This window comes from Phoca vitulina, unplaced genomic scaffold (genome assembly GCF_004348235.1).
Source record: "Phoca vitulina isolate PV1807 unplaced genomic scaffold, GSC_HSeal_1.0 scaffold15, whole genome shotgun sequence".
Taxonomy (NCBI): Eukaryota; Metazoa; Chordata; class Mammalia; order Carnivora; family Phocidae; genus Phoca; species Phoca vitulina.
In genome coordinates, this window is record NW_022589718.1 from 20,075,534 (window position 1) to 20,101,696 (window position 26,163).

Consider the following 26,163-nt stretch of genomic DNA (forward strand, 5'->3'; position numbering starts at 1 on the left):
TGGAAAGATAGAACTGGAAGGAACGAAAACCCACCCCAAGTAAGAACCCAGCCTCCGCACCACAGCTCATGACAATTGTCCTGTGAGGATGCCGGCCCTCCCCCACCCCCTGCGCCTCCATCCGTTGTCTTGGTTACCAGACTGGTGAACAACATCAAGCAGGAGATAAAAGGGCCACAAAAGTGATGTTGTCAGGCTCAACGTGTAATTTCAGCAATGAGCCAAAGACATTTTAGGGAAGATTAGCAGACTTCAAAGATTTCCAGCCTCTGGCACTGACACTCTGGTGGAAATCCCATTCCAGGAACACCGATACTCTGGAGGAAAATCTTGTACCGAGAACAGATGGCCCAACCTAGTTGGACCCCAAGAGCTTTGACCAGAATGACTACCACAAGACACTACATCTTCTTGCCCATGCAAATCTGGTGCCCGAACCTCTCTTCGGTCAGTCAGCTAGAACATTACAACACAGACCACATCTGCTTGTCTGAGGTTCAAGAGGCATGTAGTCATTGCACCAGGCTTACAACATTTTCCTAAAATAACAGTTTTAAAAAGGAAATTGGGAGGGTTTCAGAAAGGTGGGAATCACCTACTTTCTTCATTATAACAACACTAAGGAATTGCAAAGTTATTTATGATGAAATAAAACAAATAATAGGTGAGATTTCTCAACCTGCCTATTACGTACAGCCTTTCTGAATAAGAGAGGTGAATTAGGAACTGGGAAGCTCCTGCCGGGTCCCCTTATAGCTTCCCAAGGTCGAAGGAAGCTCAGCTTGTCTCATGCCTGTAACCTTTATGTGCACCGTAACTGCTGTGGGACCAAGAGAAAGGTAAACCCTTGGAGCCCACTCTCCTTAAGACTCTTGGCCCCACCCTACTTAGGGACCTGACTGCCATCCACTCTGGGTCCTCCTTCTTCCCAAAGAGAGCAGGGAAGGCTTTCTTACCCTCTAAGAATACCAGGGCTCTCCCCCTCCACAGTGTAGGAAAACGTGGACCTTTTAGGTTGGCATGAGCAAGGCCCAAGAGCTCAACACCTCAACCTAGTCAACAGTAGTCAGGCTCACACAGAGGTCATAGCCTCCCATGTAGGGACACGACAGATGCCAGTTACAGGGACTCCTGTTTTTCCCAGAGCACTAGCACTGGGTCTAGGTGAAAAGAGTTCAAGGCTCAGAACTGAAATATGGGCATTCTGATAAGCATTTGTGTGGGAAGCTCTAGGAGAAGCTAAAACAACTTTGGAAAAAAAGTCAGATTCATGGTGTCAGGTAAGCTCAGGTTTCAAGATACAACTTCTTAACCAAGCTGGAAAATAGGGAATTCGTCCTGCTTTCATGAAATCTGACAGTACTTTCATGGAGAAAACAGCCCTGAGGGTGCCTGGGTGGCTCAGTCGTTAAGCATCTGCATTTGGCTCAGGTTATGATTCCCCAGGGTCCAGGATGGAGCCCTGCAGGGAGCCTGCTACTCCCTCTCCCTCTGCCCCTCCCCCTACTCAGGCGCGCGCGCTCTCTCTCTCTCTCTCTCTCCCCCCCTCTCTCGTGCTCTCCCAAATAAATAAATAAAAATCTTTTAAAAAAAAGGTCCTGCATAGCACTGACCACTGTCATTTTTACAACAAGCCCACTCGGTTAGAGTCAAAATTCTGACAATGAATAATGCACAGCACAGTGCAATTTATGCCACCAAATTCTGAAACTAATCAATGCAGTTTCCCCAAATTTTGCCTGGTTTGGAAAATCACATAAAAGAGAATGAGAGTTCAGAAAAGTACAAAAGGCTTTTCCTCTGAATTTTCCTTCTTTACATTGACTGCCTGAGCCAATGAAAGTGGAGTAAGTTAAAATCATTTCTGCGTACTTTTTTTTTTTTATTAATGAGGAAATTATTTTCCTTGTCCTCCACTAAATAAATTAGCCTGCCTGGAATGCCTGCCTATCTTGGTTTGGCCTCGCCAAGAAAAATCTCTTCTGATAATTCTTCCACTCATTCAACGTGTTTTTTTTAAATATATTTGACACATACCATTGTACACATGTTAATTTGATACATTTATATACTGTACTATGATTGTCACTGTAGTGATAATCAGCACCCCTATCACATTACATAATTCTCCTTTCTTTTCAGTGGTCAGAATCATTAAGTTCTAGACTCTTGGCAAGTTTGATGATTACAGTACAATATTGTTGTCTATCAACAAGTTTCTACTGAATACTTCATATGTGCCAGGCATTATGTTAGGTGCTAGGGAAGTAATGAATAACAAAAGAGTTATTGGCTTCAAGGACTTTACATTCCCAGTAAAGTTGATCTCTGTTGACCTGATTATACTCTTGCAGTAAATGCATTTACCACTGTAGGGTAGTATCACCTGAGATGCCATCCAAGGCATCTTAATTAGACCTCTGTATTTATTGAGGACCACTCAACTGAGCACGTTGGAGAGTTAGTTGTCAGAGACTGAGACAGATCTACACAGACAACTTTCTTCTTAAGCATTTAGGATCTAAAATTTATTTCAAGGAATTTATGATGTACTATTAGGGGAGAAGGAGGGTATGAGCCACATAAAATTATTTATATATAAATAAAATAAATACATAATATATAAAACACAGCTGTAGAAAACTGAAACAAGATTTTAAATTACTGGTTTAGATTATACTTTAAATTTTATTCCAAGAGAAACAGGTTAAAATTTTAACCTAGTAATGAATGACAATTATTTTATTTAAGAAAGACAATTTCAGGAGTTATGTACGGAAGGGAATCTTCGCTTTGAGAATTGGACTATCATAGACAAGTCTTATAAGTAGGACTAAGAGTAATAATGATAGAAATGATGATGATGATGATGATGATGATTAGCCCCCCAAGACCACACAAACAGAAAAAAGCAGCACAGCCTCTGAACCTATGTTTTGTTCTAATTAGAAAGAAATAGGGGCACCTGGGTCGCTCAGCCGGTTGAGCATCTGACTCTTGACTTTGGCTCAGGTCATGATCTGAGGGTCGTGAGATCAAGCCCCATGTTGGGCTCCTCGCTGGGCGTGGAGCCTGCTTAAAATTCTCTCTCTCCCTCTCCATCTCCCTTCCCCCCCTTCTCTAAAAAAAAGAAGAAAAAATAACTCTTGTAAAAGAAGGGAGGAAAAAGTAAACATTTTCTCAACCACGAGATGAAAAGCAAAAGTAATGGATGACATCATAACTTTCTCAATGGACTATTAGAAAGTTTTTGAGAAAATCAACTTTTATTATAGGTCTAAGTTGGTAATAAATAAGGGTACATAATCCTTTCTCCCCATTTCAATGGTATTAGTAAAATCAGAAAATCCCCTAAGTTTTTACCTCTTCTGTTTCAACACAGTTTGTTGGTTGTTAGTTTTGGTTTGCTGTGTGTTACTTTGGAAAAGAAATGCTGAGTAACTCATGTTTTGTAGTCTCTACATGTAGGACTTAAGTGACTAAATATGAGTCATGTTTGTGGTGCTAATTCGAGAAGGAAATCTCATCAAAAATAGGAAGAACCTGTGTTTCCAAGAAAATATTATTCTACAAGATGTAGCTTAGATTCATTTTCTTCCTGACTCAAGGGCGTGTTATATTTTTTAAAAATTTAAAAATGTATCCAATTTTCTTTTGTAAACTTGGATTTTCCTCCCTTTCATTTCAAGGCTAAAAATTCATTGCCACATACTTCATAATAAGTGAAACAAAGAAGCCCCAAATGTCTACTCACAGAGTATAATTATGGTTGTTAGATTTAAGTGTAATTATGAAGAAAATTCAGTATCATGAACATGTCCATTCTACCCCAAATAATCTATAAATTCAAGATATCAGAAGAATGATGTGGAAGGAACTGACCTATACAATATCAAGTCTTATTATAAAACCATACTAACCATAATTGGTACTAATGTAACTATGGAAATTATATAGTGTAAAATTGGGACAGAGTTCATAAGTAGGCCAGGATTAAAAAAAAAAAAAAAAAAAAACAATATGCTAAAACATGGAACAAAACAGGAAACACTAACAACTCAAAACTTCTGAGGATCCAAAGATTCCCCAGGGGCAATATTTAAACATCTCCGAAGAAGAGATATTTGCAACAGCTATACATGATAACATACTATTAGCTAGAATATATAAAGAACTTCTACAAATCAATAAAAAAAGACAACCTTATAGAAAAAAGGATAAAAAATAACAAATAGCAAATAACAAATTTCCTTATCAGTAGACAGAAATCTTCCATATTTTTTAATGGTTACACATTAATTTAATTATATGGAGAGAGCAAAACTTATTTAACTCATCCTCTATTAAGAAATTTGGGTTTCTTCTAATATATGCTGTTACAAACAATGCTTCAATAAGTCACCTTACACATACTGTGTGTGTGTATGATGTTGACTCTTTAGAATAAATTCCCAAAAGTAAGACTGCTGGGTCAATGAGTAGGTCTATCACCAAACAAAGGCAGTACCAACTGTCAGTGAGTCTGTGGAGTAGGGAGAACTTGTATATCTTGCTATTAGGTCTATAAGTCCATGCATACACTTTGGAAAAGAACCTGGCAATACGTGGTAAGGCTAAAATCCACATACACTGTAACTCAGAAATTCTACTCCTAGATGGAAACTCCCAATATACTATGAGTCATGTATAAGCCAGTTAACAGCTTTGTGATGATAAAACAAAAAGAGAGGGAGAGGGAGAAAAGGATAAGAATAATTTTTTTTAAACTGTGGTCTACCTGTAAAATGCAGTATAATACCACAGTGAAGAATGAAGGAATGAGAGCTGTAGGTCTCAACAGTTTCTTCACTTCTCAATGGCTTAGACAGTTATTTAATCGGTCTATGCCTGAGTTTCTCCATTTGTAAAGCAAGGATGATAACAACGGCTATCACATGGGACTGCTAACATTAGTCAAGTTTTTAGAACAGTGTCTGGCACATGGTAACTATTATAGATGTGTGTGCTAAAAATGAAACGAATCTCATAAATACAATGTTAAGTGAAATATCAAGTTTCAGTAAGCTACATTCATCATAACACCGTGTATAGAAAATATTAAAAACACACAAAATAATACATTTTTACCACTTACATATGTAGAAACATTATAAATAGAGAAGGACAACACCAAATGGCAGTCAGTGACATTGGAGCAGAAGGTGTTCTGGAGGGAACATTAGGAGGTTTAATAGCATTGATCTATGTGTGTATTTTTGCACCAGGACTGTACTATTTTTATTCCTTTAGCTAGCAATCAAATATATGCATTTGTATAAATATTAATGCTTTTTATATATATAGTTAATTATTACTATATTTATATAACAAACTATTGGGACTACACCAAAATAAAAAGTTTTTGCACAAGGGAAACTATCAACAAAGCAAACTGAATGGGAGAAGATATTTAGATATTTGCAAGTAATATATCTGATAAGGGTTTAATATATAAAGAATTTACACAACTTAACACCAAAAAATCGAAATAATCCCAGGGAAAAACGGGCAGAGGACATGAATAGCCATTTTTCTAAAGAAGACATACAAATGGCAAGCAGACACATGAGAACATGCTCAACATCACTCATCATCAGGAAAATGAAGATCAAAACCACAATGAGGTATCCCCTCACACCAGTCAGTATGGTTAGTATTAAGAAGACAAGAAGTAACGAGTGTTGGCAAGATGTGGAAAAAAGGGAACTCCCTTGGCACTGTTGGTGGGAATGTATATTGGTGTAGCTGCTGTGGAAAACAGTATGAAGGTCCCTGAAAAAATTCAAAATAGAACTACCATATGATCCAGCAATTCTACTACTGAGTATTTACCCAAAGAGAACAAAAACACTAATTTGAAAAGATATATGCATCCTTCTGTTCATTGCAGCACTATTTACAACAGCCAAGATCTGGAAGTAACTTGTGTCCATTGATAGATAAATGAATAAAGAAGATGTGGTGTATATATATATATTACACACACACACACACACACACACACACACACACACACACACAGAGGAATATTACTCAACCATAAAAAAGAATGAGATCTTGACATTTCTGACATAAATGGACTTAAGAGGGCATTATGCTAAGTAAAATATGTCATATAGAGAAAGACAAATACCATATGATTTCACTTATGTGATTTCACTTATGTGAAATCAAAGAAACAAACAAAAAACAGAAATAGACTCAGAAACACAGAGAGCAAACTGGTTGCCAGAGGAGAGAGGTAGAAGGGTGGGAAGAAAGAGGTGAAGGGGAGTTAGAGGTACAAGCTTCCAGTGATAAAATAAATAAGTCACAGGGATGAAGAGTACAGCACGGGAATAGAGTTAATAATATTGTAATAACATTGTGTGGTGATTATACTTACCGTGGTGGGCATTACATAACGTATAGACTAGCTGAATTACTATGTTGTACACCTGAAACTAATATAACACTGTATGCCAACTATACGTCAATAATAAAAAATTTTTTAAATGTAATCAGAAATGGTCAATAAACAGGAGATAAGATATAAATGGTCAATCAGCATATACAAATCTACAAATCAAGAAACAAAGCATGTAGATTAAATTAAAATGAGACATCACTTGTCGCACTATCAAGTTGTTAAAAAAACTTTTTAAGAACTGACATCTTTCTCAGCGAGGGAACAAAGAATCAGGCATTCTCATACACGGCTGCTGAGAATTTATATAAATTGGTCCAACTTTTCTGCAGTTCTTTTTGACAACATGTACAAAAATTTATGTAAACTTTTTGACACAGAAATTTCACCTTTAGGAATTTGTCTTTAAAAAGAATTTGAACATGGGCAGAAGTATAGTTACCTGGATGTTCTCACTATGTTTATTTAAAATCATAAAAAATAACAATAATCTGCATGTCTAAAAATTGGAGATTAGGTAGAAAGAATAGGATATAGCCATACTATGTGATTTTATAGAACATTTTTAAATGATATAAAATATATTTATTAGGAAAAAACAGTATGATGGGTGAAGAAAAGCAAACACAAGGCATGTGTAATATGATTCCATATTCGTTATATATATTGGAACAGTTCCCTTTCCTCTGTATTTTCCAATTTCGAATCATTAAATGCATTGCTTACATAAGAAAAGAGCTATTAAAACTATGCAGATGAGAAAAAGAAACTGAAGGAAAATTTTAAAACCTAATAGAAGAACATTAGGGCACTGAGATGGTGGGTATTTTTTCTTTTTTCTTGCTTTTATAAATTCTCTGCAACATTCTTGCATTGCTTTTATTACCTAAAATATTTTAAAAATTAATAGGGAAACCAACATTGATTTGTAAGCCCATCATTAGGGACAATATGAGATTGATTCTGCCCCTCCTGCTTCCCTTCCTCTCCATAGGCCTTTCTGTAAGCCTAGACACATTTCTCCACATTTCTCTAGGGAAGCCTCTTGGTGACCTTGTGTACCAATCAAGAGTTCAGTGAGTACAGAGAGGAGCTGGTGCCAGACTGCCATCAGAGTCCTTGTGACTTCCCCACTAATCACTCGCTGCACTATAAAAAGAGCTGATGGGAGAACTTGGCCCTGGCCAGCTCTCCCACCCACTGCCTGGCCATGAAGCCCGCCACTGGGCTTCTCTGGGTTTCCATCTCCTTAACCATTAGGGGGAGGTGTCAGGGGGGCGGTTCTCTAAGGTTCCCTTGGCCAAACTCTTTGATTCTAGATGCAGGTAGGAAATGCAGCTCACAGTAACCAGGGGAGACTTGCAAATCCACAGATCTGTATCTACAAAGAGCTGTAAAAACTAAAGGAGATTAAACAGAGGTCATGCTAAGCTATGTGAATCATGAGTTCCCTTGGATTAAGTAACGCCTCCGCACTCACTCTGTAGTCTCTATTCACATCGCTGAGCTGCCAATAATTATTAGGGAGGCCCATTCGCTTGTACTCTTCACCGAGATCGATCAGCATCCAGCCCCGTTCTCTTTCTTCTTTATCCAGCTTGGGGTTGAATGAAAAGCAGTATAACTCTTCATATTTCACTGCAAGATAAAGGAGAATAAAGCCAAATCAAACCAAGTCAAATCCAGAACCAAATCTCCTCAAAAGCATTCTATCTGGGCTGGATTACATCAGGAAGCAAAAGCAGCTTCTTGCCCCTCGGGACACTGCAAGGAGCCCCGTCTCTGGGGGCAGGTTCACCCACCTCCTCCCAGCAATGACATGGAGACCTTGGAACAAGCGAACTCAATTTTGCAAAAGCTCCTTTCCCTTCAGAAACAAGGCCTTCTCCATTTTGGGCTTTTTTTTTAAGTTGCTTTTGAAGCCAAACATATTCTCCAGAACACGTAAGAAAGGGGACTTTAAAAATTAATTAAGAATGTATGTACCATTAGACATCAAGAACTCAATCTGTTTATGTATATCGAGCTTGGATTTGGGATGGCCTCCCCGAGGTGGATGGAGGCCCAGGCCGCTGCCCCATGTTGATACTCACAATACGAAAAAAAGGAAATAACAATTGAAAAGCTGTGAAATGTATTCAGATGTTTGCCCTGAAAACATCTGAACTTATAGCAGACATATCAACGTCATAATTGCACTGCTCATACAAAATTCATAGGATTCATAAAAAAATCAATTGATAGTGTAAGGCACCGTGGTCATGAGGGGCAAATTCGAGGATGTCTGATGAAAGTCTGCTTTCGATTCTGCCAGGATGTCTATGTCTTTATGTACCACCCTTTCTGCTTGTGAGGCCAGGGCCAACAGCCTTCCCCATTTAGAGTTAGGATTTGATTTTCCTGCCCTGATCTTGTTATGTTGAAGGAAGCAATTAGGCCAGTGCTGTTCAACAAAAACATAAGCAAGCCACATGTGTCACTTAAAATGCCCTTGCAGCCACATTAAAAAACTAAAAAGAAACAATGAAATTAATTTTACTGATATATTTTCTTAGAAAGCCAATATATCCAAATATTATCATTTCAACATGTGTATAATATAAAACTTTTTAATACTTTATGTATCTTATTTCATAATGTCTCTGAAATTCCACGTGTATTTCACACTTGAGAGCATACCCTCACTCATTCTACCTACATTTCAAGCGCCCACGAGCCACATGCAGCCATGTTGGGGAGTGCAGATCCAAGCACCTCCGGTAAAGATAAATCATGGCTGATTATCACTGAACACGTGTTTCATTCCAGATTCTGTTCTTAGTAAATGTATTAACCCATGATGGGCCTCATTTTACAGATGAGAAATGTATTAACCCATGATGGGCCTCATTTTACAGATGAGAAATCTGAGGCAAAGGTAGGTCAAGGAATATCTCCAGGGCCACAGGGCTAGTAAGTGGAGACTCTGGATTTAAATTAGGCAATCTGGCTATAGAGTGCATGCTCCTAATCACACGCATTGCCCCTCTAAGGCAGATCCTTCTCCCCAGATGGACCACTTTTGTGTCTTCTCCTTCCTTGTTCCATCCCCTGAATCATCTTCTTTTTCTCCAATAGGTTTCTTTCTCCTCAATTTTCTTAGGTCCCCCCATTTATTCCTTAATCTGTTGATGACATTCAGATGTGGTTAATTTAATGGCTCTTCCACATGTGTCTGGAGGCCCAATAAAGGATCTCACCACCAGCAAAAGGCCACAGAAACACACAGGCAGCCTGAGAGCTAACCTCAGTTTCAGGCTTGTTGTGATTACCATGGAAGTAACTCATCTACAAGGAGGAAGAAAAATAAGGATCATATTTTAAGGACCAGACTTCTTCATTAGACATGCACTCTTTCTTGTAGGAAAGAAGCAAAAGTAAGTTTATCAGTTAGATAAACTATGTTCTATTTCAGTTTCTCCTGATATATTTCTAAACTTCAAGCTTTGAGACACTGACAATTTCAACCAATAAGAAAGCACACACCCACAGGTATCTGTACAAACGTGAAGTAGACGCTCTCAGTAGGAACTGTCTCTTGTAATCTTAGCTACTGGAGCAGGAAGACTACGAAATTGAGATCCTGTTCTGGGAACCATCGGGTGGACACTGACACATCTTTTCCATCTCTCAGTACCATTTCATGACTCAGGCCTCTGATATCGTAACGTTAACCACAAATGCAATTTGGTTAAGAGGCCAAAAGAATCTCTTGAGAAAGCCTCAGTCCCTCAGTGAAAGAAGGGTTTATGAACACGGGGTTAATAATGGACGTTAGGTTCCCTTTGTCGAGTAGTTACAACTAGGTTTAAAGGTAGAAGGAGAAAACCATTCTAGAACTATGGATAGTTTTCTTTGTATGGGCTTACGCCTGCTGTCATTGGGAGGAGGCAAGCACATGGAACAGAAATTAAAGCAAGAACAGTTTATAGCAGATATTAAGAAGATCATTCTTGAACTGGGAGGCATTAGGATTGGTTGCCACTAAAACTGTGAAATGTTTCCTTTGAGTTATTTTTAAGCAAAAGGGTGATCAACCATAGCTCTAGCCCAATTTAAGTAAAATTCTACACAAGGGCAAAGAAACCCACATTTTTGTCAGCCAAAACTCGGTCTTATTAACATAGGCCAGCTTCTTACCCAAAGGCCAGCCCAGGGGAAGCCTTCAGTGGATGACTGCCTACTCTGAGAAATTAAAAAGTACCATTAACACAGATGTAAATTTTACTGAATATTTCCCGTTCACAATGTTCTGTTCCTCTCACCTCCATCTCCTGCAAAATACGTAGCAGAATTCTTAGTAATCACAAGGAGGTGAGTTAAAAACAACACCAAAAGTAGGGCTAAAGAAATCTCTAGTCTTTACAGAATCTGAATGGAGAACACGTCTCCTTCAGAAAGGTCAGATCCCTGATTCCTCACCCTCATCTCTTAAAACAGACATGTTAAATACTCCACTGGCTTCTCACCCCACGGAGTCTGAGCCATCACACCCAACCTCAAATGTCTTTTGCTATTAGTGAGAGCAGGGTTCAACAGGAGGTGCACCAAAGGGCTCTCCTCCAGAGCTCTTCCCGTAAGAAGCAAATACCCCACACGCCTCTGCACTGTGGGAGTAAGCTGAATGTGCACCTCCAATCTAAAAAAAAAAAAGGTTTTTCAGAAAAAGTTATGCAGAAATCATTTTAGTATTTACTTTATTTACCTATTTAAATCTTACAATTGCCAAGCAAAGGCAGACTTGAAGGTTTTTCTATCCAGAAAGAAAAAGAACAATTTCTAAAATACTGCCTTAAATTAAGAATGGATAGCATTTAAAAAAAAAAAGAAGAAGAATTGATAGCATTTTGGGGACGTTTCTAGGAAAGCCAAATCAGCGTTTCAGGACTCAGGAGATGGCCTGAGAGATGCATGTGTTGACTGACTTGGCATTCCTTGAGCACTATTGTTCATCTGGACTCCTGAACACAGGGAAGCCCTCGGCACTGCGATGGGTTCCATACCTACTGCTCTCATCAAAGCCTTGGCTCTTGGGCAATCCCACTTCCTACTCCCTGGGGGGGTATTTATGCCATCAAGTGGCAATTTTCAACTTGGAACCACCCAGCCTCCAAATGGCCCCGTCTCTACACCCCCACCCCTTCTCTCCTGTAAAAAAGGAAAGGGTGTTCACTCCACCAGATAAGGCAGCTGTGGGTAAGACAAAGCAATTGGAGAAAAAAGAAAAACAACCTGGTTTGTTTCCCAGGTATCAGGCTAACTGGTTATGAAAACAGAATATTTTGGGAAAAAAAATAGGGTAGGAATTACCGTGATAGACTAATTGGGAGAAACAAAAGGTAACAATATTATAATAAAAAAATACTTTAAAAAGAAAAACTTGCAATGACCAATGTAAAACCTGAATAATACAGTTATTTTACTGATTGTTTCCCTTGTGCAAATTTTTTAAAACTCCAAAGGAAAGAACAAACACAAATGGGCATTCGCAGAATGAGGAGGTGGGTCTAGGAAGGGAAAAGTGACCGGCAGTCATCAGGCGGACACACATATGTGGGGTTTATTAGAACCAAAAGTAACAATTGAAAGCTCAGCTGCTCCCAACCTGCTTAATTCAGGCAATCTAAAATAGCAGAGCTGAAAAACCAGTGAAACAAGGTTGAGAAGACAGCATGGTTATTACTGGACTTTGCAGATTTAGAATAAAAATAAGGAGACGTCTGCTGTCTATTTTCAACAAGTAAGTGTTTGAATGAAACACCAGGGCTGTGGAAGCTAACCCTTAGTGGAAAAGGACTTCTGGACTCAGAGATTAGTATCGTCAATAAAAAGCAAATTACCACTGCAGACACTGCATAAGCAGCCATGACAGACAAGGATGTCAAAAGTGAAATTAAGCCCCACCCCCCAAAAAAGTGAAATTGAGCAAATGAGATGATGTCAATCACAAGATTTGTAAAATCATAATATGTGTGCAGAAGAACTGGGGACTAAGAAGAACTGGAAAAAAAAAAAAACTATTGTTTAGAAAAAATGGGAAAATAAACAAAGATGGTTTAAATGTTGAAGGGCCCAGGAACACTACAGAGGGAAAGATAATTGATAGAAAAATAAACAGCAGAAGCCAAATCAGAGGGAGGAGAATGCACATGGGAAAAATGGAAGCTCTCTGAGAAATAGGGGTCTTTTCATCAGAAAAATGTATATCCTTATTAGTACACTGGATCTATTTCTCACTGGGGCCAAAGTTTTACTTTAACCTAAATTATTCTTTATAAAGAATTAAAGAGCTTACTGACTTTGGCTACTTTAATTTTTCATTCTTACCAATCTGAATTCACACCAAAGACCAACCAATAAAATCTCGCCAAATGTTTTAGTAGTTTGATGTACCCTTATCCTAGAAATCCTAATTCAGTGAAGAGAGAATCTCAAGAGTTCTGAAAATTTCCTTCATAGGACTTGACTTAAATGGGCTCCCAAGCATTTCTTCTTTTGTACAAAATGAAATAAGAAAATCTGTCCTCTACAGGACCTTGAAACTTAGCTATATCTCTAAAGGTACTGAAAATAGGTGATTCATGCTGGTGACAAACCAGAGCAACCACAGAGAGCTGTATCGTGCTAACACACACACACACACACACACACACACACACACACACACACCCCTACTCTGATAGACCCAGAGGCAGGGGGAGGTATATTTTGTAAAAGATCTTCAGATGGCTCTGATAAGCCACCCCTATTCCCAGCTGGGACCCCCTCCACCTTTCTCTACCTCCACCCAGATTCAAAAGCCTGCTTCCAAGGTTGTAGGCTGTAACAGATCCTAATTTTAGCATTGCCTCTAACATTAAACTGTGAAACTGTCTGGGTTCCATTTCATCTTCCCACACTTATTAAAGTACTGTGTTTTATGTAAACTGACATTTCTGATTCCAGGGTTTCAAAATGCTGGTGGCTTTCTAAAAATCTTCTAAGGTAATAAATTTAATTCAATTCATTACTATGATTTCCTTTTTTGCTCTCTGGCTATGTCTAATACCTACCTCCCAAACGTCACCTTTAAGAAAAAGTGGGAGGGGCGCCTGGGTGGCTCAGATGGTTAAGCATCTGCCTTCGGCTCAGGTCATGATCCCAGGGTCCTGGGATCGAGTCCCGCATCAGGCTCCCTGCTAGGCAGGGAGCCTGCTTCTCCCTCTGCCTCTGCCTCTCTCTCTCTCTCTCTGTCTCTCTGACTCTCATGAATAAATAAATAAAACATTAAAAAAAAAAAAAAGAAAAAGTGGGAGTTTTAAAAAAAAGTGAGGAACACAGAGATTTTCCTCCATGGGGACCCTTGCAATGACTGTCTGCACCAGCCACAGCCCTCACGTTCACTGTGATCTGCCCTTCCAGCCACTCAGCTCTTTCCCAGTTCTCTGGGCTATTCCTAAATCCTATTAGTCCGGTCAGAGCACATTTATTACGCAGCCCAGCCATTAATCAGTGATACAGAAATTGCTGATACACAGTTCTCCTCGCATTCCCTGTTGCACGCAACCTAACACACATCTTCCCAGAACTTCTGTTCCAATTATAGTGCACCCTCTAAAAAGTTCAACTGCTTTTCTGGCTAACTTTGCATTTCTGTGCAACACACGGAGATGAAAAATCCTCCACCAACTGCTTTGAAAGGGGAGCAAAGTCAAGTCAAAACTATCAGGTTTTGACAGCTCCCTGGCATCATTTTCAAGAAATAACTTGAGTTCTTTGCTATCTGCAGATGATACGGTCACACCATATGAAATGGAGGACCCAGCCAAGCCCCTTGCAGACGTTACAACCAAACTTCTTGTCCTGAATCAAAAAGCACTTAGCACAGTAACTATAAAGATATATTCCATCTCCCTTGTCAGCGATTTCGGTATAACACTACCATGGAGATTACTCTTATATAAAAGATTTATTTTTACTGAATTCTCCCCAGAAACTCAGATGTCTATTTCTTTTCAGCAAAAGGACACCGCAACCCATACAAGCCACACAGAGAGACAAGAAACGCTTCTCTAGAAGTGCCCAGGAAGCCATAAATCGGAAGACCCCAAGCCGAGGGACAGAACAGAAGAGAAACTGACAGCATCTATTTTTCAAATCAACTAAACATTCTTCCCACGACACTTAAGAAGGTTTTGCTTAGGAGAACCAACAGATCCACACTGTGAATACAACTGATGCTAACACACGTCTGTTTATACCAACCTTGGGAAACCTCTATCACCATCACAAAGCAATAAAAAACCAAACCTTAAAAGCCCCAAGAGGGGGAAGTGCCCTTAAGCTGTTTGATATTAATGTTTTCCACACAAAACAATTTGTCAGTTTTATCTTAGGCTTCAAGCAAGGTGGCTCAATAATCATTGTATGGGAAGGGCATGATTTTAATACGATTTCACTCCAAAAGGAACAGCTATAAACCCTCCCCCCCCCACCCAAGACAAAGTGAATACTAAGAATAATGAAAGAGGTTCGTATAGTAAACAACTTAGGGAGAGCCCCTAAAAGGTAATGAATCATTCAGAATTCTTGGCCTCATCGGAGGACTTGGGAAAACATATAATTCCTAAAACACCATAATTCTTAAGCTATGCATATTTCTTGAACACGATTTGTGAACCTCAGGGTGTGACGTACACGATGCTGAGTTCCTCTGCCCTACCTGGCCTCGCAAGGCGTATCAGAGAGATGTACACATCATGGCAGTCTCGTTCCTGCGGGATGATGAGCTGTAACAGCTGGAAGTTCTTGCAGCGAATAAGCAGAGGGCTCCCGGTAGCAGTTGTTGCCTGTTTTTCAATGGTGGAAATCTGACTGTGAAGAATCTACAACCAAAAGTCATGCGGAGAAGCTAAGCACTGATAACTGATAAATGAGACAAACACAACCCAGATCTCCGGGACAAGAAACACTCCCCCCCCCCCCCCCAACCTTTAGCTAGCTCAACACCTGCACTCAGACAATAAGAACCAATGTTCTGGGAAAGAGCCATCTAAGTTTGTCATTTTATTTTTCATTACCAAGTCTTCTGATAGCCAGGCTAATTATTTAGAGCCAACTATTCAGCATACAATTTTGTACAAGTCCAGGTAAGGGAACATTTTGGTAGTCAAATGGTGAACGCACTTAATAGCTAAGATTAAATAAGGTCATGAGAAGTTAGTAAAATAAACCTCGCGATCAACAAAAGTTAGAGATGGCTCCACTGGGAGGTGCCACCATGCTCCTTAATTCCACATGGGATGCTCAAGTTCAATAGCAACTTGAGATTGTTGTTTTCTAAGCTGCTGGTGGTCAGGCAGGCTGGAGAAGAGATTTATGTTAAAGAAAATGAGGCTGAAGTGCATCTCTCTGGTGCTTCAGTGTGTGGCGGGGGGTAGGTTTCTGCTCAGTCAATGGGAACATTTGTTATCTTTTGTTATGTGGGTATTGTTGACACCCACTGTTACAGCAGTTTCAGGTGTACAATATAGTGACTCATCAACTCTATGCTATGCTCCCAAGTGTAGTCACCATCTGTCACTATTTCTCTCCACCCAGTAATGCCTGCCACCTTCCGCTGAAAATGTAACAATGTCCACAGAATACAGAAAAGGGAAAAATCTACAATTCAGGGATTCTGGTTCTAGTCAGAGTGTCGGGAGTTGGGTGGCTATATAAAATAAGATGTATCCAATGGTCTCATCACTAAGTAGCAGAAATATCCTGACATTCGGACTCTTCCCTAGCTTTGCTTTCCTCCGTTTTCAAATTATCAGAAAAGTGAAGACAACATAATAACTAAACGGTCTGCATTATTGGATCCTACAAATACAATGTATCGCAAATAAGGCCCTAGCTAAGTGCCGAACCTGGCACTGATGTTCTCGGATCTCTGCTTGACAGCTCTACCATGAAGCACTTGCGTCTCTATTTCTAGGCCTGTCTTTGATGATGCTTAAATAATTAGTGTTTAAAATGAGTAAGTAGATCAAGGGGATTTGACTCTGTGCAAAAGAAGGCGAAGCTGACCCTCCAAAAACAGTCCTCTGAACACCCAAATATCAAAAGCCCAACCACAGGGTCAAAACTTGTTACTCAAAACAACAGAAAATGTATAAAGCCAAAAATAAGGAATGCATACCCATGTTTCTTTTCTTGCGTCAGGCGCGTTTTCCACAAATATGACATGAGTTGCCGTCAAATACAAAGTACCTAGGGCCGCTTTTTTAGAAGATATTCGATCTACCAAGCGGACATTTTCGACCTAGAGAAATCAGTTTGACAGAGTTATCATAAAGCAAAAGACTATTCATAAAAATAAATAGTAAGTAGGTAATCTTATATTTAATCCAAAATATATATAATTCTGAGGATTCTCCTGATAATAAAACCTAAAACTCATCCTCTTAATTAGATCTCAGTATGTGACTCTGTAGATCAAAAGATAAAAATTCACCAATTACTTAAAATATCATTTTAAATGTACCACAAAATTTTATAGACCCTATTCTTTAAGAATGCCCTCTTTGTATTTTAAATAAGTCAGCATTTTTATTTCACTATAATTATATAATTCTAATTGAAGGCAGGAAGTGTATGCATCATAGTTCTGAGTTTTTACAATAACCATGTATGAATTATGTCTATTAAAAGGACAATAATATATCTCTCTATGTATTTCTCGGTAGTAGAAACAGACTTAAGGGAGTTTGCTTCCACATAAACTAGCAGGAAATATATGAGAGCAAAAAGTATCAGAGAAATGTTCTGCGTGTTTACAAGGAAAACCTACCAAATTAAAATGCTCACATTCATTTATAATAAAATCTCTCTAGTAAGTGGAATTTCCACCACTGACCTTGGAATGGTTAAGAGAGATCTCTGGAAACAATTTTCATCAAGCATACCTCTCTTATAGGCAGAGCAGTTTCAAGGATATGTGGATTGGGATCATTCCAATATAAAATATAATGGACATTCTAAGATAATCTCTTCAGGGCAAGTGGAAACTGAGGGAACGATGACTCTAACAAGGCAGGGCCACCACAGTGACCAGAGGAACACTCCTATAATGATGGTGGGCTTGGCACTGCTACTTACTGCAGCTGAGGATCAACCATCTATAGACAGACCCTGGCTCACCCCTCACCTCTCAAGTCAAGATGGCTACTCGCTTCCCTGAGGAAGCTTCAGGGACTAGTGAATCACATTGGCTCCAATCTTCAGTCTAATATGGAAGCTGTGGCCCTGATGTATTTGGAGAGCACAGGGCATCCCCCCTGCTCCAGGGAAAACCTTGGAGGAGAGCAGACCTAATGAGTACCCCTCAGGACACCAAGGTCGAACAGCACTCAAGACATTATGCTGCCTTTGTCTTCTCTGAGCCCTAGAACCAAAGCAGCCTTCTGAGAAGAGCACTGGACGGTCCCATCCCACTTCTGCCCAATTTTCTGGGATCTGATGAGGTAAATAAAAAATGTGGTATTTAAAATATGTTTTTATTCATACGACTTAGTCTGAGATGGTTGCATTATTCCTGAGGCCCTGTGAATGTCTACCTAAAAGATGCTCATTCAACAGGAGGCTCTTAACCTATTAACTCATAGTTTTAAAAAGTATTTCCTTCATTACGGATATGTTCCTTTCATATCGTTATTCACCATTGCGTCTCTTGTAAATGGCCTTCATGTCACTGGTTTATTTTCCTACTAGATGATCATCATTTCTTATGTACTCGTAAGAACTCTTTCTATCAGTAAGGAGAAGAGCCTACGGCCGAATTTTTATTTGTGTGTTTTATAATTTCTTCTTTACCAAACTCTTTTACTGCCTCTACTAATTTTTTCAGTGAGGTCTCTTGGACACTCTGATAGGAATATTTTCTGTAATAATCTGTTTCTTCTTTTCCAGTATTCATACATCTTTTCCTCTCCTTGTTTACTGGCAGATTGCTGTGAATACCAGCAACAGCATTCATGCACATTTTCATTTGTTTCTTTTTTTAATAACATCTTTATTGAGATACCCACCCACTTAAAGTGTGCTACACAGTGGTTTTTAGCATATCCACAGTGTTGTGCATACCATCCTCATGCATCCATCACCACGATCCATTTTAAAACATTTTCTTCGCCCCTCAAAGAAACCCTGTACCCATTAGCATTCACTCTTCACTTCTTCCCCAACCACCTCAGCACTAGGCAACTGTCAGTGTACTTCTTCTCAGTGGATTTGCCTATTCTGGACATTTCATATAAAGGGGCTCCTACAATATGTCGTACTTTGTGACTGGCTTCCTTCATTCAGCCTCATGTTTTCAACCCATGTTTCAATCCAAGTTGATCCATTTGTAGAATGTGTCAGTACTTCATTGCCTTGTATTGCCAATAATATTCCATTATAAAGATATAGATACATCACATTCTATGTATCCATTTGTCAGTGGATGGACATTCGGGTTGTTTCTACTTTTTTTTTTAATTTTACATTGTTTTTTATTTTATTATGTTATGTTAGTCACCATACATTACCTCATTAGTTTTTGATGTAGTGTTCCATGATTCATTGTTTGTGTATAACACCCGGTGCTCCATTCAGTACGTATCCTCTTTAATATCCATCACCAGGCTAACCCATCCCCCCACCCCCTCCCCTCTAGAACCCTCAGTTTGTTTCTCAGAGTCCATAGTCTCTCATGGTTCATCTCCCCCTCTGATTTCCGCCCCCCTTCATTTTTCCCTTCTTACTATCTTCTTTTTTTTTTTAACGTATAATGTATTATTTGTTTCAGAGGTACAGGTCTGTGATTCAACAGTCTTACACAATTCACAGTGCTCACCATAGCACATACCCTCCCCAATGTCTATCACCCAGTCACCCCATCCCTCCCACCCCCCACCACTCCAGCAACCCTCAGTTTGTTTCCTGAAATTAAGAATTTTGGCTATTATGAATAATGCTGCTATGAACATTCTTGTGCAAGCTGTTGTGAGGACATTTGTTTTCATTTCTCTTGGGTATATACATATACACACACATACATCCAGGAATGGAAATGCTGTGTCATATGCTAACTCTGTTTAACATTGTAAGGAACTTCCACATTATTTTCCAAAGCAGTTGTACCATTTTACAATCCTACTACCAATGTATGAAGTTCTAATTTTTCCATATCTTTGACAACACTTTTTATGCTCTCTCTTCTGATTACAGCCATCCTAGTAGGTGTAAGATAGTATTTCACTATGATTTTGCTTTGCATTTCTCCGATGATTAATGATGTTGAGCATCTTTTCATGTGTACCTCTATTTTTAATGGGAACACTTCCAATATTTCACCATTGAGTTTGATGTTGATGTTTTGTTATCACATTGTGGAAGTGACCTATTCTTCATTCACTAAGAATTTTGATTTTTAAAAATCAGGAATGAACACTGTGTTTTTTAAAATATGTATTTGGATGAATATTTGTTTTTTTACTTTAGTCCTACATTACAATAGCAATAGATTTCTTAATCTTTAAACAAGTCTTGGATTCTCAGGATTGGTGTTTTAATATTTCTTATATTTTACCAGCTATAACTGTTTTGTTTTCTGGTTTTTTTTTGCATCTATACTTTTAAGAGAGACTGACATGTACCAGCCTATTTGTTCTACTTTTATCAGGTGAATTCATCACGATTATGATGACATTCATTAATTAGAAAGATTTCATCATACACATCTTTTGAAACAAAAAAATACAAAAAAGGTACTTCTTTATACAGAATTAATTCTTTAATAATTCTTTCCATTTCTTATGTGGTTATATATCTACTCAATGTTACCATTTTTTAAAAAGATTTTATCTTTTTTTAAAGATTTTATTTATTTATTTGGCAGAAAGAGAGAGAGACAGAGAGAGAGGGAACACAAGCAGGGGGAGTGGGAGAGGGAGAAGCAGGCTTCCCGCCGAGCAGGGAGCCCAATGCGGGGCTCAATCCCAGGACCCTGGGATCATGACCTGAGCCAAAGGCAGACACTTAACGACTGAGCCACCCAGGCGCCCCAAAAGATTTTATTTTTTTAAGTAATCTTTACACCCAACGTGGGGCTTCACAACCCCAATTTCAAGCGTCACACGCTTTACCGACTGAGCCAGCCAGCTTCCCTTCAATGTTACCATTTTTTACTAAATCTCATTTTGACATCTATTGTCTTTACAAATTATCTTCTAATTGCTGGTTTTCAAATTCTTAGACACTTTTAATTCCTATCTGTGGATGAATCACTCCCCCTTTAACCTTTCTCTCATTCCTAAATTGTGAACTACGTTTTAACTTTCCTGTGATTAGATAGGCAAAGGGATTTCTTCAAAGTAACAAGTCTTGGATCTACAAATTTACTAATTTTTCTCTTTTCTAATTGTTTAATTTCTGCTCCTTTGTTAATAATATTTCAGCTTTCCTTGGTATATCATGTGGCTTTGTTTGTTTCTTTGTTCATTTTTGAACTCTCAGGTTCGAGTCAGCTCATTCATTGTCATTCTTTTTGTTTAATAACAAGTCTTAAAGTCCAATCATTTTCCTCCAAGTAAATCTTTGGCTGCACCTTATGGGTTTTATTTGCAGTATTCTTGTTCTTCTTCCTTTCTAGAAGAGTCTATAACCGCATTTTTTTTATTGCTTCTTTGACCCAGGAGTATTTAAGGAGAATATTTTTCAATTCCCACATGATCAGATTATTTTATTTAAACTTTTGTCATTAAATGTTCTATTCTGAACTAACAACAAGAAAGGTCTTATGGAAGACAGTTGTGGGAGAAGAAAAGCAAGGGGATATATTATTTTTGGAACATTTCTATGGGAAAATACTGATTTGCATGCTAAAATATAACTACCTAAATTAAGTGGAGGTTCAGGGGTGATACACTAGTTAACAGCATCTAAAAAGGGAATGTAAATGATTTTCCCTGCCCTTAGGACTAAGGAGACAAAACTTTATTGGGATAATCAGATGGAACATAAGGTAATATTTTGAGGCAAATGTAATTTAGTATGGATTATTCTCTCCATAGAAGTGAAGGAAGCTATACCGCTCAGATTATTTTTAGAAAGGCTTAGTGAAACAGAACGAGGTTCGCAGATGGTGGTAGATTAGAATACTTAATGAGATTTTTTTTCTGTGTCTTTTTGTTAACTTTGGCCGCTGTTGCAGGAAAATTACATTTCCAAAATTTGGCAATAGTTCTTATAGGTCCCATTGCTGTTAAAAGTAATTTTGAAGTAGAGGGAGAAAAAAGGAAATAAAAAAACAAGGGAAACAAGAAGAGCACAATTTCCCAGTGATCTGTAACAACAAAATAAATGAGTAATAAAAATTAAAATTCAATTGTCTGAGAAGTTGTGTGATGATAGGGAGCACTGCTCAGAGGCCACCACATGGTTTACCCTAAGATAACCAGAACATTCTTGACTATGACTCTAGAGTCAGTCAACTGTAGATAAAATGAAACAAATCTCAAGAGTTTGGACACCATCTTGATGACCCTCTGGCTCAATAACTCTGCCTCATTGTTCAGCTAACTTAATTCTACCTTATTTAGACATATAATAAGCTATACGGTAATAAGGCCTATTTCATGCCTGGAGAGACAGGACTCAGGAAACTACCAGCTTCTCTAGACAACGTTATTATGATTCATTTGTGCATTCCCAGGAACACCATGCTTAAGACACACTAGGTATTCATACTCTGCAAATAGCAGTTCATCTATGCAAAAACATTTTACAGCATAATATTAATTCTTTTTTTTTTTTTTTAAAGATTTTATTTATTTGACAGAGAGAGGGAACACAAGCAGGGGGAGTGGGAGAGGGAGAAGCAGGCTTCCTGCAGAGCAGGAAGACCGAAGTGGGGCTCGATCCCAGGACCTGGGATCACGACCTGAGCCAAGGCAGACGCTGAATGCCTGAGCCACCCAGGCGCCCCAGCGTATCATTAATTCTTGAGTGTGCCTTTTTCATATTCTGACATTTCTTTTTTTTTTTTTTAAAGATTTTATTTATTTATTTGAGAGAGAGAATGAGAGAGCGAGAGAGAGCACATGAGAGGGGGGAGGGTCAGAGGGAGAAGCAGACTCCCTGCTGAGCAGGGAGCCCGATGCGGGACTCGATCCGGAGACTCCAGGATCATGACCTGAGCCGAAGGCAGTCGCTTAACCAACTGAGCCACCCAGGCGCCCTCATATTCTGACATTTCTGAAAATGGAATTCGTCTTACAGTTAATGTGTAAGAAGCTGTTATGTCATGTAATTGGCAGTGCTTCTGTCTTTCTTTGTGGGATATAAGATCTTGGTGCATCTTACCATCATTGATGTCTTAGATTTGCTGAAATGCAGTTAAATTTGTAGTCAGTGGCACATAAATTATATTTGAAATCATGAGACCCAAAGAGGTTACCCAGGGAGAACATGTAGAGTGAGAAGAGAAGAAATCTGAGGAAATCCAATCTTTAAAGATGGATAGAAGGAGAGGAATCAGAAAAGCGAACTAGAAAGGAATCCAGCTGGAGGAGAACCATCAGGAGAGCATGCTGTCAAGGAACCATGTGCAGAAGAAATGGCTTAAGAGAAAGGAAGTGTCCGTTCCCAATGCTGCTGAGAGATCAAGTAAGGCAATAATTGCAAACTGCCCACTGGATTCAGTGACATGGAAGACACTGGTGACCTTAGCAGGAGTGGTCCTGGGAGCACAGGGATCAGTAAGAGAGGAATGAGCTCCACAGGAGCTGAGAAAGTAGAGACTCTTCTCTTCGTCAAAGTTAAGGGTGGAACTGGGCAGAAGCCAGAGTGGGATAGCCTGAGCATTGAAACTCCATCCTGGAGCAGCAGAAGACCAAAGGATAGGAGGAGCCTTCCAGAAACAACTGGCATGTCAAGACATGTTAAAGAAAGAATCCTATTATGCTGCCAATGCTGCCAATGAGGGGGCATCTGGAACTGTGATACAGAAAATACAACAACTCCCATTAGGAGGAACTCATGAGAAATACATTTTAAAGGATCAGAAAAAGGAGATGAGGTTTGCTGGGCAAGGACTTATTTCTCCTGTTAATACCGAAGTCTTCCCCAATCCTTGAAAGCTCTCTCCCCTGGCCTTAAAAACTGGTCTTTTTGGGGCGCCTGGGTGGCTCAGTTGGTTAAGCGGCTGCCTTCGGCTCAGGTCATGATCCCAGGGTCCTGGGATCAAGCCCCATGTTGGGCTCCCTGCTCAGTCGGGAGCCTGTTCTCCCTCTCCCTCTGTCTGCCTCTCTGCCTACTTGTGCTCTATCTCTCTGTCAAATAAATAAAATCTTAAAAAAAAAAAAAAAACTAGTCTTTTTTTTTAAAAAGATTATGAAATGTGTACTTATTTACATAATGTTTAAAGTTTCAGAAATATAGAAAGAAGGAAAGAAAATTACCCCTAGTCCCATAATCCAACATAAGCACTTTTAATTTTTTGGTGTATTTTAGAAAATATTTCTATTTAAGCATTATTTGACTAGGTAATGCAGTGCCAGACCAGAAGAAATCATTCCGGGGATGGACAGGAAAAGTCTTTTGCTTTACTGAGCCTCGCCTTTGCCCCATTTCTTCAGGACAGTTGTTATCCACCATGATGTGCTGATGGGTTGGACGAGGACAGTGTAGCTAGGTAAGAGGCACGTTTTAATTCTCCACAGCTGGGTCACAGAACACAGACACATGAGTGGGAGTGGGTGGTGAGACAATCTCTGACCTGACCACCTCAGTGGGAGCAGAAGATTATGCCAGAGAGAGCTGTGGAAACGCAAACCTCCACGGGAACTGGCAGGAATTCCAGGGAGAGTTTTGGATTTCCAAAGGGAAAAAATGGGAGTGTTCAAAATAGCCTTCCCGATAGTTTATAGATCAGGCCAATCTTGGCTGTCATTTGGTTTATGTCAAAATTACCAAAATAATAATAATAAAAACAATAACAAATATTTTTAGAGTACTTACTCTATGCCATGAACTGTGCCGTCACTTTGCATGAGTGACCTCAGTTAATCTCCACAATAACCCCATGAGTTAGGTCCTTACATAATCCCCAGTTCGCAGTTCCTGGGGACCAGTTTCCCCAGGCCACGCAGGCAGTGTGTGGTGAGGCTCAGCCTGGAGCTAGGGTCTGCCTAACTCAGAGCCCAAGTTCATCAGGCACCGAGGCTGTGGGCACCAGTGAATGCCTCTGAGGTCATTTTAGTCCTGTTCTTCAACATTAATATATATGGAATAATCGATAAACAATTCTTTTAACCAGTTTTATACATGAAAATTAGTATTTGAAAATTGAATGCTTGCAGACAAAATTATAGGCTCTTGGGTTCCTGTGAATATGGATAAAACCATATTCACAAACCACTATCAGCATAATCTTTGAGATTAACCCAAAGACAGAAAGCCTGGGCATGGAATACAAGAGCCCAAATGCTGGCAAGAGGGGACCTCAGGGTTCTCAGAACTAATAAAAGAGAGACCACCAAACGTCCAACTCCATTCAACAAAATGCCCATGCAGAGCACCATGTTAGGTCCAAAGAAGAACAAAAGGGTGAATAAGAGTGAACCTTTGTTTATCCTCAAGAATCTTACAGACTCAATGGAAGAGCCTGTGCCCCAGGTTAACGGCCTTTTCATTCCCATCCCTGCTCTGCTGGCTTTAGATTGAGGGGAAAAAAAAGGTTTCATCAGCTTTTCTAGGCCAAGGCTGAAAAGCGTCAGTGAATACCCTGAGCCCTGCCACGTCACTGCCAGGTCTGAAACAGGACACCCGGCTGCAGAACACAAGCCTGCTCCGTCCCTCCCTCGCCCCCTGGGAATCAGGGGGACCTTGGAAATCACTGAGACACAGAGCCTCTCTTCAGCAACTCTCCATCACAACACCTTCTAATTTCAGTCTTAATAATAGAATATGAGCCTTGACCTTCTACTCTGTAGGTCGAATATTGGATTGTGGAACATTCTGGATTCCAGAATCATACCAGACTCTCTACAAAGGTAAAGCTACTCTTCAGGACAGCAGTCTGCAGTGAGGGCTAGGATTACCTTCTACCGAAAAAGACAGAAGAGAGGCAAATGTCACTGGCCACCAGCTTTGCTTGGACCAAAGACCAAGTCCTCAATACCATATAAATTAGGCTGAAGGTCACTGCCAGTCATCTGGGGGAAGGGATCCAGAGGTTGCTGAACAGGGAGAAATCAAAATGCCTGCAGTAGCCAAAACCTAGGACAAGTTTATGTTCTAATCTAAGAAAAGCAGCTAGATAAATAGTTTGTCGTGCTAAATTTGGTATCATGACATTTTCTAATTCTACCAACATGAAAAGCAAAGTATTTGCGAGTCAGGAGGCCTGGACTCTGGTGCCGGTTCTGGTTTTGGAACTGAACTCTGGGGCGCTGGGCAGTTTACTCACTATCTCCGGGTTCCCACTTCTATAAAGGACCTAAAGGATATTTAGTGTCTTTCTCCACTCTACCAGGCTGCAGTTAGAACTCAGTGGTACGGGTCCTTTACAGAGAGGCCAGAAAGCACACGCAACAGTAACTGTGAAAATACAAACCATAATGATTCTGTGTTCACTTCTCCAGAAATTCAGCCACTCGGTAACATGGTTGGCA

General features: G+C 39.5%; 1 protein-coding gene across 1 annotated transcript in view; it reads right to left on the minus strand.

The window, feature by feature from the left end:
- The window catches only part of MTMR7 (myotubularin related protein 7), a 106,374-nt gene that overhangs the window by 47,974 nt on the left and 32,237 nt on the right, over positions 1-26,163 (minus strand). The window contains exons 2-4 of the mRNA XM_032413530.1: positions 16,647-16,769; positions 15,186-15,348; positions 7,926-8,083 (exon numbers count right to left, since the gene is read on the minus strand). Of these exons, the coding sequence (XP_032269421.1) occupies positions 7,926-8,083; positions 15,186-15,348; positions 16,647-16,769 (444 nt within the window). The remainder of the gene's footprint in view (positions 1-7,925; positions 8,084-15,185; positions 15,349-16,646; positions 16,770-26,163) is intronic.